The 16,226-nt window shown below is 36.6% G+C and overlaps 1 protein-coding gene across 27 annotated transcripts in view; it reads right to left on the reverse strand.

The window, feature by feature from the left end:
* The window catches only part of ABI2 (abl interactor 2), a 68,578-nt gene that overhangs the window by 23,923 nt on the left and 28,429 nt on the right, over positions 1-16,226 (reverse strand). For 11 of the 27 annotated variants that reach the window (XM_032692986.1, XM_032692981.1, XM_032692985.1 and 8 more), the window contains exons 3-4: positions 8,330-8,506; positions 4,575-4,592 (exon numbers count right to left, since the gene is read on the reverse strand). The exons of 6 other annotated variants lie outside the window; for them this stretch is intronic. In XM_032692986.1, coding sequence (XP_032548877.1) covers positions 4,575-4,592; positions 8,330-8,506 — 195 coding nt within the window. The remainder of the gene's footprint in view (positions 1-4,574; positions 4,593-8,329; positions 8,507-16,226) is intronic. 10 more of the 27 variants (XM_032692987.1, XM_032692983.1, XM_032693001.1 and 7 more) reach the window with 1 other exon arrangement.

Genomic DNA, 16,226 nt, shown 5'->3' on the forward strand with positions numbered 1-16,226 from the left:
CTGCCAAATAACCACAGAAGAGAAATTAAAAATATAAAATTATTTCAGTGGTTCTGATCAAAATAGACAGATCTGTGGAAATAAAAGTATTCAAGATGTTAAAAAAAAATCTAAAACTATACAAGTTGCAACTTCAGCTATACAAGTTGCAACTTCAGCTGAGATACAAATATTGGAACATTTCCAACTGTCTCCTATGATAACTTCTACTTGGGGAGGGGAAAGGAAGCCTTTAATGCCCCCTTTCTTTCAAACTTTATTGCCTTTTCTGTTTTGCACATATGGTTGTAAATATAGTTTCCCTACACAAATCCTCATTCACACACATCCCTCTTACAAACTTCTAAAATCCGAAGCAACCATCAGAACTCAAGGTCACATTTGCATTTGCTGTCAAGTTTCAAAAAATCTGTTTTCTGGAGTAAGTTGGTATTTGCCAGAAGTTGCAGTGTTTCTGACATCATTTCCCCTGGTTCTGCACAGCTGGAACTACCCAGATGCAGCTGATTTAATGAGAGGGTGAAAGCAGAGGAATGCATCTGTCTCTTGGTGGTTTGTTTGACTGCAGGACCCCACAGATCTGGGGTTGGTTTCTAGATTAAAGCTTGTAAATTATTTTAAGAAAATGCATGGCAAAGCAGAGCCTGCAACCAGAAACACAGAGGAGTATCTCTGCCTTTGTTCATAAATGCCAAAACAGCTAACTACTGTGCTGAAACCAGAAAAAAAATGAGAGGCAGTGATGGTTTGGGCACAAAGCTCGGGAAAAAACAAAGCTTACTGATGTGAAAGCAGGAAGGCAACCCTGTGAGCAGACAAGTAGGGCACAGGGTCTGTGCAGAATGTGTGAAAGGATTTTTCCAATTCTTTTTTTTTTTTTTTTTTTTTGCCTCTTCCCACTGAAGAAAAAAAAAGGTAAAAAAATAGTACCAACTGAAGTTACATGGTGGAACACCAAATAAATCTAGTGAGATCTTGGTTAAGCTTTTTTTTTACTGGATACCTTGCAGAAGCTTTTTATGCATGAATTAGGAAGCACTTGCACTACAGAAAAAAATGTCTTCTACCAAAGCTGTAACTTTGTCAGTACTGGAGCTGGAATTGGAAGTTTTGCTGACGAAGAAACTGCAGAAACTACTTAAAAAGCAGATCCATGGTAAGTAACACATTGTGGAGGATGCTCTAACATCCAGGTCCACAGTAACAGCCACAAAACAAACTGTAAAGAAATGTATCCCTATGGACCATTCTGTTTCAAAAGGGTACAACAGTATTTCATCCAATATTTTCTATACTGAGCTACAGTGCCAGTTCTAGAAAGGTACCATCTGATTACTTTTAGACACAATGCAGCACTGATTACAGCCCTAGGAAAAACTATCATTTAAAGTTTAATTTTTTTAATAATTAAGATGTGTTTGTCCAATTTCTATTTTTGGCATCTAGTTTTTCATAGATTCCAGTGATTAAATCACCATCTTGCAGTCCAACATATGACTGAGTTTCCTTCACAGTTACATTTTTATAAACATTTAACATACTGAGTTTCTTTAGCACTCTACTGCGTAAGAAATTTTTAGTGAAATAAACTGGTTAAAACTGATAAATCCTGCAAGTTCATTCAATTTAATTCTTGGAATATTTTCACAAGCAAAAAAAATCACTGAACAAGAAGTGCAGAAATACACAGTTGGTCAGATATAATAGCTGGTCAACGGACTGCAAAAACTATTTGCACCAAAGCCCTGTATTTATGCAGCTGTGAGGCACTTACCTGCAACAAAGCTTTCAATCCACATTTTTACTCTTCTGAAGAACATCTCATCGCCAGTTCAATTACCAAAACCAAGTTTCTTGGTTGGTTGAGGTTTTTTTTCCAAAGATCCTGAATATCAGATATTCCACAGAATCAAACCTCAGGAGGAGCAGCTGCTTTCTAAAGCTGGACTCAGCCAGAAATTTTAAAGTGGTGCTTTACTATCACACTGTATTTTCTAGAACTTTCAGAATGTTAAAAGAATAATCTTTTGCCCAAAATTTAGTAAGAAAAAGTATCCCATCAGTGATGGATTATATTCAAAAACTTCAAGCAGCTACTCAATCTTCTTGAGCAATTTTATGCCCAATTTCAGGAAAAATGAAAACTACCTTCCCATGGTTTGCTTCATCTTGTTAATGCTACAGAGACAACGAACAGATTTTTTGCCCATCATCTACTACCTCAAAGCAAATTCCCTTTCAGGTTGTGCTCAGCCACTCGAATACTTACTGTGCATGTCTATATGCTTTTCAGCTGATTACCAGTTTATATGGAAGTGAAGTGTATAAATTTCAGCCCTGTTTTGGCAACTGACCACGAGTAGAAGCTTCAGCAAGTGAGTTTACTTGTTTTACCCCCTATGTAAAGTAACTGAAGAACCAAGTCTGGTAAATACTAGAAGTCTTAAACAATGTCATTTTCAATTGATTTGATGATAGCAGATGCTACAGATACTCCTCTGACTTGTAACTGGAATTGTCTTCAAAATCTGTTAAAAATTTAAATTTAAGTTACCCAGACACAAGTATAGTTATCCCTGCTACAGTCAGTCAGTTTAACATTGTAGCTGTTAGATAACACTAAGGTTTTTCTGCAGTCATAAAAAATAAAAGCAGGCTAAATTCTTCATATTTAATCACTATAAGTGAGGTAAAAAAACCCATTCACACAGAACTGGGGTTACTTTTAGTTTTCTCCTTTCAGCCTGAGGCACAGTGACTATAGTGAGAGAAAGAACTTGGGTCCACAGAGAGATGCTGTGCTGCTTTTGCCTTTTTTCTTTTTTTTTTTTTTTTAAACCCTCAGGTTTTGGCAATGAGAAGTTGATTGACATATTGTGATTTCTCAAATCAAATTTCTAATCAGGTTCACCCTAGTAAAAAATACAGAAATATTTTAACTGGTGTTATAATGAAAAATGTTATTTCCATTCCAAACCTATAAATAGAAAAAATTATTTTCTCTGAAAAGCTGAAGAGACTCTTATCACCACTGCAGATGATGCACAGATATGGCAGTTCCCACATAAATGACAATTATACAATTTTAAAACTTTTTTTAGAATAGTCATTACTTGTTTGTAATTGCAACTACAGAGAGCAACAAAGAAAACTGAGTTTGCAAATTGTTTTTTTAAGAACATTGAGAAAACGATCATCCAATATGAACTGTGTCCAGAAGACATACTCAGCATTAGAAGTATACATTTTGTGCAGACAGAAAGTAAAAGCCAGGGAGGAGATATATTTTGCCATCCTCAAATTCAAAGCACTTATATACTATGTGAGTTGAAATACTGTATGCCTCACAAGTAAAAATAAATTTCAAATGACATGTGAGAATTCTCTCATTTATTAAAAGTTTTCCATTGTTATCAAATATGCTACATACACTTAACACCTGACTAAAAGTACCATTTGGCCAATCTCACAGGGATATCATGGGGATATATACAGAAATACCTGGGTTTACAGGCAGTCTTCTCAGGAATTTGTAGGATTTTCTTTTAGTTTTTTCCAGTCACAGAAAATACTAAAAAATATTTCACATCAACTTGGAACTTCCTTTAATTCATAGACTCGTACTATATATTAGCATTCTATGTTCTAAAACAGTTCCCTCTTTAAAACTGTCACAGCTGCTACTAAAAAACTTTCATTCCCACTTTCCCCAAACCCGTTACGCTTCAGGAGGAGGATGATATCCTAATACTCAATAAAGGCTATAACCTATCTATTAACTAACGTGCTATGAATTCCACCATAATATCACATAATTTCATTTAACTGCTTGCCTAATTGATTTGATGCTTTTTATTGCTGCTTCTGCAGCCACTAAGACTACTAACATTTAAACCTCTAAGATCCTTGAGAATCTGACATACTTCAGCCTGAGTCCTTTGATTCATTTAATATTCAACTAAATAGATCACTTAGCTTGTTTTTTAAGGGTTCTTAAGTATTTTACACAATTAACTGATTTGTGGATGTTTCCACATATGAGTGCCTCTCAGTATGTAAACAGTGCTAGCAGTTTCTGAAAAAATTAAGAATACTGCAACTTTAAAAAATAATATACAGATTTGAATTTGTTACACACCTTTGGAGCCCATTATCTGAGCAATCTCACACTGAAACATTAATCCCAATCAAACCATAACTTACACCGTATATAGGATAAAAAGAATATTACACAGGGGGAGGCTCAAACTCAGCTGCTATCTGTTCTCTGTACCTTTTTGTCTAGACAAGGCTAGCACATCATCCCTGCTTTGTAAATGATCTGGTAGATATGCTGAAGGCAGTTGATATTTTGCCACAAAGCTTTTAAAATTAACTGTGTTAGCTTCCTTTCATAAACACATCAATTTATATCACAAAATGCTTATTAGCAATGAAATCACTCAACAGAAGTTCTACACAGAAGAGAGAGTGGGTGTTGTCTTAAACAATCAGTAATATACATGTTAATCATCTCCCCGTGTGTAATAATCTCAGAAGAAGAAGAATGGAAATCCAGCCCTGGGGTTTCTTACCTTAAATCTAAGCAACCACTTAATGCATAAATGGAGCAAATAAAAGAGGTAAGGAAAAAAAGCATTGAAAGGTTAGTTGGAACTTCAGGATATGAAGAGAAAGGAAAAAGAAAGAAAAAAGTTAAGCATTCAGCATTAACAAAATAATGTATCAGTAGATCATAGAAAGAGTGGTTAAAGCAGAATGTCATGAACAAAAGATCTTCAAGCTGAAATTTTTAATATACATTGACCACAAAGCCTTTAGATTAATACTTTGAAATTAATGTTCAAATGCTTGTACACTGTTTATTCAAGTTCTTACAGTGCTAACAAAAAGGCAGCTTCTTTCAAATGGGTCACGAGATCTAGATGGATTAACTTCAGAGATTAATTTATTTGAGCTGTCAAAGAATAGCCTTATCAATGAGCCTGAGCTCATTTAAATTGTTTACATGCATTAGCACATATACAACTAGCTGAAACAGAAGCCTCTAAAATATTAAGCTAATATATGTTCCTTCTGAGACAAAGCTGTTAGTTAACTCAATGCCTTGAGGTTTCTCTTGAACAAAGATCAAGAGCAAATCATTACATCTTGTAAGAAGTATAGCACTCTATATGGATACTGCACCGTATAGCCACATTTCCTAAAGCATAAATTAAGAGTTTAACCAACAATAAAATCTTATTTTAAAGCCTAAGTGCTTGCTTTTTGACACTGAGCCCTGCATCTTACTGGCAAAATACCATATATCTGCTTTCCCCATAATTTCTTTTAAAACTACAAGTCTTTCCGTTTGAATGATCTGTTTTCAGCTCAGTTAATCTAAATGTATCATTATGTTTCTTACACTTTCTATAACAACATTAAGCATTCAGAATCACAATAGTAGAGCATCCAGAGTAGCTAATCTGTTTCATCCATTTAAAAGAGACCCTACTGTATTAAAAAAGAAACAATCTGATTTACTAGAAAATCTGTCTTTGAGTTTAAAGTTCCATGGATCAATGCATTAACCAGTATGGTTTGTGCTGCCCAGAACCACGCTGGACAAGCAGGTTCCCCTGTAGTGGCCAGAGTGGTCAGTTCCATGGGAAGGTCCATGAGCAGGGACCTCGGCAGCATTCCTGACAGTTACAATGCTTTAATATGCACCACTCCAAATGGATCACTGCTTTTTTCATCCGCTTGACTAAAGAACTCTTTGGAAGGAAGAACAGACTGGAAGACTTTGTAACTCATGAAATGTTTGAAAAAACCTGAAAGCAAGTCTCTTTCATACAAAAGGTTCTTTAGATTTTTGCAGCATTGTAGCTTCAGGGAGGGAAGATGAGGAGGGACTGCTGGGATGATACAGAGGCACTTGAATTCTCTCTCACACCTATTAAGAAACCATACTATAGAGCACCCTCTCCTGAATACGGTATCCACTGCTGCTTTGAACTTCTGAATGAAAGGAATAAGATGCTCAAGTGCCTATACTAATTCTCTCAGCATGGCATCCTGAATTTCTTGGCCAAGGATCCTCCCTTTTTCTCCTGTATTATTCTCTGTTCAGTTTGCCATCTTTCTCAGGGGTTGCAATGAATACCTGCTGCATTAGCATTCTGACTCCTGAAAATACATAATTCTGGGTCTAAGGACTAGAGGGGAAGCCCTACAGCAGAAAAAGAACAAAGAACGCAGACTGCAGCACCTTGATGTTAACTGGAACTTTAATGCTATTTATGCAATAACTCCATCTGAATGCTCATTTGAAGGGAAAAGTATCTCATCTCAAGCAATAAATAGCTATAAATAGGCAAATTTAAAGTTTCTACCTCTTTTCCTTTTTTTCTCTCTGTTCTACAGCCAAGAGATCTAGTCAACTAATCTGTAGTTACTCAAGCAGAACAAAACCAACAGGTTCATGAGCACAACTGGTCACTTTTTCCCCATCAGCAGAGAGCTGTTCTTTCTTCTGTCCTAAACACAGGATTAACCTGATTGGAACACATCTATGATATCAAGAATAGCATGATTTCAAGTTCTCTGCTTATTGTTTCACAAGTACATAGTACTTCTTCATTTTCTAGATAAATACAGTGCATTGTAGACATAATTTGTAAGATGTTTCAAGTATATCACAAGCATAACAAATGCATGTAAACACACATTTGAGTCATCATCCATTTGATGAACTATGTTCCTTCAGAAGAACATAATTCAGTGCATCACAATAAGTATGACTCTGGCTACACTGAGGTAAGTGGGATATCAATTATAACGATTTAGAGCCAGTGCTAAATAAGATTGTGCTGTAGAGCAATTAAAAACTATTCTTTAATGAGTTCTAAAATTATCTCCTTAAAGCAAAAAGTGATTATTAAAATATTAGCAACAGCAGTCCTACAGGTTAATATGCTCCATCCATAACCAGAAGGAGTTCTGCTGACCTGCATAAATTCAAAATTTGTAAGAATTGGTAGCACATTTTAACACAAGAGTGATAACAATTTCCTGATCAAACTGTAGTTATTAATGTTGGATTTTTTTTGGTTTGGTTTGGTTTTTCAAATCAAGCTTAGTCACTTGTCTTTTTTAAATCTGTTTAGAGGTTGACTCTTTGGGTAAGAAATGGGGGTAAGGAGACTTTCTGTTAACAAACAGGACGTTGAGAAGACCTTACATAAAATTGCTCAGGGAAGATATTTAAATCAAACTGCTAAGAATTTGAATTTTAAGACTTAGGTTAAACAACCTATTGTCATTTAAATGGATGTTCAAGCAAACAATCAAAATAGAACAACACAGACAAACCTAATGCAGTTAGGAGTCAGGCAAAAGAAATTCTGGTGTACTTTGACTGGAAGAAGCATCTTACCTTACTGCTACTTAGCAGGTTTACAGATATGTTAGTTTGTCATGTAAAAATGACCCCACTTTGTGCTATTTACCTTTCATTTCCTGGAACTTTAACACTGTCAGTGTTCTCATTTCCGTATTTGTTTTCCTGGTAGCACAAGTTAACAATGAGCTCACACCTGCTAAGACTGTGTTTATTTTCAGGATGTGCTTTTAAAAATGCATATCTAATCTCACACATGATATTACTGCTGCTGTGTACATTGATCTAACAGCCATCAGTTGTGTCTCAGACTGATCTCTGCCCTAAAATTCCTTCTTTTTTCCTAGTCTTAAAAGGGAGAACCAGCTGGCTTCAAACTTGGCAGTAATATTCCCATCCTGAAACCCCATGTGGTACAGAAGTTGTAGAGAGCTCACTTTAACAAAGCACATCACTGGGTTTGTGTATAACTGACTCTGACAGGAAGAAAAAAAGGGAGCACATAATACCTCTCATGCAAACCCTTTCTTTGGGTGAGCTTTAAAGTAAACCGGTGGCAATTACAGCTGGATGGTATTTTGTCGTGCTGATTCAAGCACTAAAGTGACAGTCATTAGCCTTTCAGTCCCTAGGTATATCCCTGGCAACTTACTCAAACAATAACAGCAGCATCACGAGTTGGTATTCAGAAACATTTTAAAAGGTGAGACTCACAGTCCCAAGTATCCTCAGAAATAAGATTCAGTGGGTTTGTAAGGTTTAGAAACAGTGGGGCAACAGAAGGGGAAGGGGCAACTGGAAATCGGACAGGACTCCTCTTATGTTTATAGACACACTGTCCAGGCAAGGAGAAACTGGTATAATATCATAAAAAGCATCAGGTTATTTTGAAAATATACAAAGACAATGTATTTGCAGTTTGGCTGTTTTAACAATATCACCTACCTTCACTCCATGTCCAATATCATCTAGAATTGTATAATCAATAGGTTTCCTGATGTAGCGAACTGGTCGCTCCAAGTTAGCTGGTGCAATGATTTTGTGAGTTCTTGAGGTGTTTTTGTTTGTAGTCAAGATACCAATTTCTCTTCTAGCAACTTTCTCTTTGTGAATGTCCACCGTCTACAAAAGACGCAGTGTATTTACTAACAGTGGTATGCATTGGAATACAGAGTCAGTATTAAAAAAAATTAAATCAGTTCTAATGTTTTGAAGATCTCTGCACTGTGCTAAACATACACTACATATACTTGATTACGTCACCTTTCTTCCATTTACTGTTGAATTTGACACCTCTAAAGCCACACTAGTAGCTATAGGTTCTTTGGGTTTTCTGTTACCCTCTGTATTCTTCACGGTTTCGCAAAATTCCTTCTCCTTTCCATTCTTTGTAGTTCGCATCAATTTACTAACACCATTTTATGAGATTCTTTCACTTATCCTTTTTTATTTTACAATTGCTCTCTAAGTTTGTCTTTGAAATAGGCTCCAGCTAGATGAAGTGGAAGGATACCTTCCCAAACCTTAATTTTATGACCTGAAAAGCAAACCATAAGCAGGTTTTCTTACACTGTAAAAGTTTGCTGAACTAGGACTGGTAATCATGACAGAATAAAATTTCACTCAAACAAATTGAAAGAAAAGTATTTTAGACATTACAAGTCACTCATCACAAAGCAATGATTAGATTTTAGAAGGTGCCGCATACTAATTTATCCAAAATAAAGCCAGAGGTCTAAGCCCAGTGCCTTCACTTTGAATGCCTAAGGTCAACACTGAAAATCTTTCCTTTTACATATTAAAATCAGTACCACAGGAGAATCTTTGGTATAAGACAAAGCTTTGCTGAAAACCTATTGCCTAAAAACATGTATTTATATCTTATTAGGTAACAAGGCTAGGAAAATGTCACCAAAAGGTCTATCCTCCTCTTCCAGGAAAATACTATCTCTCAAATCATGGTGCATGGAGTTGCTTGCCTCATTTAAAACCAAAATAATTCCCTGTTCAAAGAACAGCTTTCCTTATAGGAAATTTGCCAGAACTGTGAACAAACTATTTTAGCTAGAGGATAAAAAACAAAAGTAAGAAAACATCCAGAATAACTAGCATTAGGATTTCTAAACACTCATAGAATTTCTTGTTACCACTTCAGTGATGACGAATGGCACCAGCAACACTTTTCACAGTTAGGAGACAGGCTCTGCAGTAACTGAGGAATGGGTACAAATGAGAACTCATTTTCATAACACACTTTTTTTTTCCATTTTATTTTTCTGTGGACAAGGATTGGGGCAGTGGTGTTGGTTACGCTGTTTTACCCTTTTGTGCTACTGATAACAAGACAAACAAAATGGAACCTGTGTTACCTTGTGCAATCATCACAATCTTTAAAATTACAAAAAAATTTTAAAAAAATAAAAACCCACAAACAAACAAAAAACGCCCCAAACTACTTCCAAGAAGTTGCTTCTTCACATTATTTCCACAGAAGGATTTCCACAAATCCCAGGGGCATTATATGGAAGCTTACATTACGATCATCAAGATTACCTAGTATTTCCCAGCAATGTATTTTCAAGATTTTGCAACTTTGCTGAAGTTAAGTATTGAATACAACTTAGTTAGGTACATTTCTGCCACCTCTAATTCCACCTGCCTAGAACCGTAAGGTTTCCACTAAAAGTGCACAGATATTTCTTAAAATAAAGCTACAGAAAAATAAGATTATTCGAAATATGCTGGCAAACCTCTCTTTGGAAAGCTAGTTTGTTAAGCAATGATTTAAAATTTAACAGGGGTATTTAAACTGTCTGGGACACCCTCACAAAAACCCACTCAGATTTGGCCAACATATAAACTCTGCAGAAAGTCACAAATCATACAAGCTTAACAGAAACACATATGTTTCTGCAACTACTTAACAACTAAACCACTTTCCAGTCAATTTGCCAAAGTCCTTTCCTGACATGACCAGGTCCATATACCATCCCCCAACACAACAGTGCAGATCAGATCTTCACAGCTCTTATGGTACTACTGATGATACAAGCACCAGTGCAAACAGAGCACCATCAACATTTTCCAGAGCACCAGAAGTGCACCACTCTGCAAGTGGGTAAGATGTACTATTTTATCTTCCATCACAGGATTTTATCCATTCTCTGTGCCAGACCTTTGATTTTGCAGCACAGTAGAAGGAGGTGTTCTGGAAGAGATGGTCTACAGACTTCAGACCTCATCTGCTGAGGAGTCAGAGGGCATATACTTTCTTGATAAGCTAAAGATATGTGATTGCAAAAACTTGGGAGGAGAGTCTCATGTCTGATACCACTGAAGAATTCAACCTCTACTTCAGACTTCAGCTGTGATCTAGAATTGTCACTAGAGAACTCCAGAGACATGACACTGACTCTTTTATGTTCTTTGTCTCACAGCCCCCTGGTACCCTTTGCTGGAATGTTACAGAACTTCAGTTGCAACAGTAGCTGCACTTCAAACGCACTGGAACATCAAAATCCTATGGCTCTGAATCTGGTCATTCAAAAATCAGTTTATGCCTTGGATAACTTTCAGAAAGAAAGTAATTAGTGCAGGGTTGTTAAGATGATTTCTTACTCTCTATTTATGAAGCTGCAGTGCTAGAACGCTGCAACTTTTAATATGTTCTCTCAGTATTTTCTCATGCAAGTATCTATTAGTACAATGTGAGTACAAGTATTTAGTGCACGTTATTGTAGTGATGGTATCTTGGCACTCTGGAAGCTTGTTTCCATGAATGAAAAGCATGTTTACTCAACAGGAGCTGCAAGTACAACCAGTTTTCTTAATGACTATGGTGATAAGTGAGACATAACTACAGTAACAAACTATGAAATGCATAAAGCCTAGTTAAAACCTGAAGTTCATCCAATGGGATTTCTCCTGCATTATGATTCAGAACATCTCTTTTAACCTGAACAGCTACGGAATGACTAAGTATAAAAACTGCATTTAATTCTGGTCCATACACCTAAAATTGTATTGAAAAGCATTTTGTTGGCAGTTTTTCAAAAATTTCATTTTCTTGTTTAGTGAACTGCTGAAGTCATGAGATCTTAATATACCTATAAAACAGCAGAAAGGAACACTGAAGTATTCAATTAGTAGCGGAAGTAACAAAGATTAACCTGCTGCTGAAGAAAATGAAAACATTTATCCTCAACACACAGGTAATTATTACCTCCAGTAGTAGCATAAATCCCTTAAGTGAGACAGAAGAATGCTAGCAGAAAGTTTATTCAGCAGTTTAGAAAGTTCTATTGAGAAGTTTTTGGGGTTAGAGCTGGACTAACAAAACATCTGGTTTGGAAAGGCTGTTAGGAAAAGGAGATGAGATACACTGTGCCCTTCTATAACTTCAAACCCTGTTTTCTAACATGAAATTTGGACTCCTGACAGCACTATTATGCTTTTTAAATTTTTTTTTTCACATAGCTGCATTAGTTTGGCAACAGTTTTTAAATGACAGCTTGTTAGGGATTAGGCTCATTACTATCATCTTTTCATATGCTTTCCAAGATCCCTGCAATAAGAGAAGGGACAGTTTAAGGGTAAAAATAAGTATGAACCACTGCATTCTTTTTCTATTAGGAATTTTCTGGCCATTTTGAAACATCATGTTTCCATACTGAATTAAATAAAAACAGTCTCAAGATCTGTAAATATTAAAACAGTAAAAGCATTAAATAATTTCTGGGATTTTCCGTAAAATTAACACTATTTACAACTTAACTTAAAAGTCACTGAATTCATGAGTTTTGAGAAATACTCTCTTCTACTGGTAAGTGAATTTTCTTAAAGTGTTAAGTTAGTACTTGTGCTAGTTTTGGCTGGGACAGAGTTCATTTTCTTCACAGTATGAGGTTATGTTTTGGATTTGTGCAGGAAAACAGTGTGAGTAACACAGGGATGTTTTAGTTACAGCTGAGCAGAGGTTATTCAGAGTCAAGGCCTTTTCTGTTCCCCATCCCACCCCACCACTGAGTAGGCTTGGGGTGCACAAGAAGCTGGGAAGGGACACAGCCAGGACAGCAGGCCCAGCTGACCCAAGGGACACCCCAAGGATGTGGTGTCAGGGTCAGCAGCACAAAGCAGGGGGAGGCCGCCTGGGGGGCTGGTGCCTGGGGACTGGCTGGGCATCAGTCAGTGGTGGTGAGCAATTGTTTTCATTTGCATCATTTCTTCTTGGCTTTTATATCCCTCCGTTATCTTCCTTTTCTCTACAATTTATTACCATTATTATCATATTTCAATTATTAAACTGTTTTTATCTCAAGTTTTCTCACTTTAACCCTTCTGATTTTCTATCCATACCCCGGCAGGAGGGAGTGAGTGAGCAGCCATGTGGTGCTTAGTCGCCAGCTGGGGTTAAACCACAACAGCACTTTGAAAGTCTGAACTGCAGTGAAATTTCAGAAATAAAAGTCTCCAGAAGCCCTCATTTCTTCCTCTTCTCAAAACATTCTAATTTAAATTTATCAATTTATTGTCGGTCTCTTAGTCTGGGCTTTTAAAATTCAGTTTAAAAAAATCTTAGAAGAAAATGTTGCTTAAATATAGTGTTGCTGGACTTTTATTTTTTTATTACTCTTATTTGATGCGATTCAAACTAATTGCAAATTACCTTGAAAACTAGATTATTACCTTAAAATTAGTAACTGCCTAATTTTGACACGTTGGAAATGTGACATTAATTGTCTCAAGTCAAGTTGTATGCAATTTACACACAAAGAAAGAGATTGTAATGTTACAAAAATGCTGAAAAGCTACTTGCTCCATAAATAGCTAATATATACTGTGTAAAATTAGCCTTGCGTTGCTATTTTTGAAAGAGTTTCGCTATTCTTGTACCTTGCAAGAATAAGACAACTGAAAAAGGTTACAAGCATTTACTGACTTATCAATGGAAAGTCCAAGTGAACTTTCCTACATTGACCAAGCAGCTCACACATGTTGCTCCAGCCCAGCTCAGCAACACATGCTGACTGCAGAGAAGTCCAAGTCCGTAGTCTATTCAGTACCTGTTCTCACAGGCAGTATCATGGGAGTCAAATTGTGTAAGGTGGATGTAGCAGATTTCTCCACCACGCAGTGCCACTGGAGATAACTCATCACTACCACTCATCTTTGTGACAACATGCTTGTTTATATAATTAGAAGACATTTTAAAATTACCTTGCTAATTAGATGCTGTAACTAAACCTGAAAACATTACTCATTATACAAATATTAAAATCTGAAAATTTGCCAGATTAATTTAAAGAATTTTGATGTTAGCAACATTTCACAGTGTCTGCTAACTTAAAAGCTGTAACATAATTTTTTAAACAAGTATAAATATTTATACATATGATCTGTACTTAGGATTTAAATTCTTAGTCAAATACAAAACACTGCATATCATCTACTTCTAGACAAGGTTCAAGGTAGCAAATAAGAATAGATTCATCAGCTTTCAGACCAAACCGAAGTAATCAGAGAGGCCCCGCAGAGAGACCTCGACAAATCAGAGGACTGGGCAGTCACCAACCATATGAAGTTCAACAAGGAGAAGTGCCGGATTCTGCACCTGAGAAAGGGCAAACCTGGATGTACAGACAGATTGGGGAATGAGAGGCTGGAAAGCAGTGCCAAGGAAAGGCACCTGGGGGTCCTGGCTGATGGTAGGTTGAATCTGACAGCCAGGAGGGCCAACAGAGACATCAGCTGATGGCTGGGAGACAACAGCCAGCCGACAGAGAGGATTGTCCCGCTCTGCTCTGCACTGGGACGGCCTCACCTTGAATATCGTGGCAGTTTTGGGCACCACAATATAAGAAAGATATCAAGCTGTTAGAGAGTGTCCAAAGGAGGGCAACAGAGATGGGGAAAGGCCTTGAGGGGAAACCGTATGAGGAGTGGCTGAGGTCACTTTGTCCGCTCAGCCTGGAGGAGACCGAGGGGAGACCTCATTGCAGTTACAACTTCCTCGTGAGGGGAAGAGGAGGGGCAGGCACTGATCTCTCCTCTGTGCTGACCAGTGACAGGACCCAAGGCAGTGGTCTGCAATTGCATCAGGGGAGGTTTAGGTCAGATATTAGCAAAAGGTTCTTCCCCCAGAGGGTGGGTGGGCACTGGAACAGGCTCCCCAGGGCAGTGGTCACAGCACCAAACCTGACAGATGTCAAGTGTGGCACATGGTGTGACTCTTGAGGATGGTTACTGTGCAGGGCCAGGAGTTTGAACTCAATGATCCTTGTGGGTCCCTTCCAACTCAACATATTCTGTGTTTCTGTGAATTGTAATTTTTAAACCAATAGGATTTAATCACTTGCATAAAAATAGTTTCAATAGTAATAATTTCCTTATTCAGGATCTATATATAATCTGAAAACTCACAAATTATTATCAGCTTCCTTTTCAGCTCTTTGATTATGTTGGCATTTGAAGTGATATAAATTGGCGTTATATCAATGAACAGAGAACCAGAATATTTTATCTTATGAAGCTGATCATGCCTCTTCTGGTTTGAGCTACACTTGAAAAAAAACCAAGCACTTTTTCTAACTAAGTGCCAAATTATTTTGCTCTCTTCTTTGGAGAATATGTGGAATTTCAAATCAGAATTAAAAGCAGGATTATAAACTGAGATATCATAATTTCCATATAGTGTTTTCTAAACTTAAATACCAAGATTTACTGACCAAAGCAATAATGCAGTAATATGCTCTGGGCAGATGGTCATTACCAAATTGTTTTCTGTTCTATGTTACTGACATAATTTCAAGTCAGATTGACTGAAATCATAATTTGGCAATGAGGTATTATACCACAAGGTATTTTAAGTGATATTAGAAGAAGTCCACTAAACTTTACACCCAATATAAAAAAGACCAAGGAAGTCTTCTGCAGGTTAGGCTAATTTCAGGAGAAGTGTAATCAAATTTCTTCAAAATAAATTATTTATTTACAAGGACATTGTGCAAAAAATCAATTTTTAAAAGAAAAATAACTATTGAAATTACAACAGATAACATAATCATGTACAACACTGGTATCATAGGATGAAGCCATTTCTGAACACATTAATTCAACTTAATTAAGTTACTTGGATCAACACACTTCATGTATGTAATATCCAAAATTCAAATACTGTCTGCTCCTCTGACATAATTTCTTCCATGAAGATTTGGGGAGGATCCAAGATGATGCAGGCTCAAAAAACATAAAATACCAAAAAACCCCCAAACTAAATTTTCAATTTTATAGCAATATTTAAAAAACAAACAAACAAAAAAACCACCACAGCTTTTTTTCAGTTGTTCAAGCACAACCTATGAAATTTGGCAGATACATCTTCATTAGGTGTTGGGTACTGCCTAACTTAGTGCTCCATTTTACATAACTAGCCATTTTGTATAAATGTCAGAGACAATCTAACCTGGCACTTCAATCTGCATAAATATCAGCTTCTCAGGAGGAAAAAACTTAAAATACTATGGCTCTTTCCACAAAAACTACTTTACAGATCCTGTGTGACAAAATGGATTTTCCACATTTATAAAAATGCAAAATTCAGAGAAGTTGGGATATTTTTATTCATATACTGTCGTTTGCATCAGGCTCTCAAACAGTTGAAATACGTGTCAGCTGGCACTTGACTGTGAAGCAGCACACACACACACATACACAGTGTGTGTATATATATATATATATATATAGCACATAGACATACACAGAGTAATTAGTGACATTTTCTAGGGGGAAAAGTTGATTTACTTGTCCATGGACTAAAAAGAAGAGAAGAAATCACACTTTGCAG

Source organism: Chiroxiphia lanceolata, chromosome 7, assembly GCF_009829145.1.
Source record: "Chiroxiphia lanceolata isolate bChiLan1 chromosome 7, bChiLan1.pri, whole genome shotgun sequence".
NCBI lineage: Eukaryota > Metazoa > Chordata > Aves > Passeriformes > Pipridae > Chiroxiphia > Chiroxiphia lanceolata.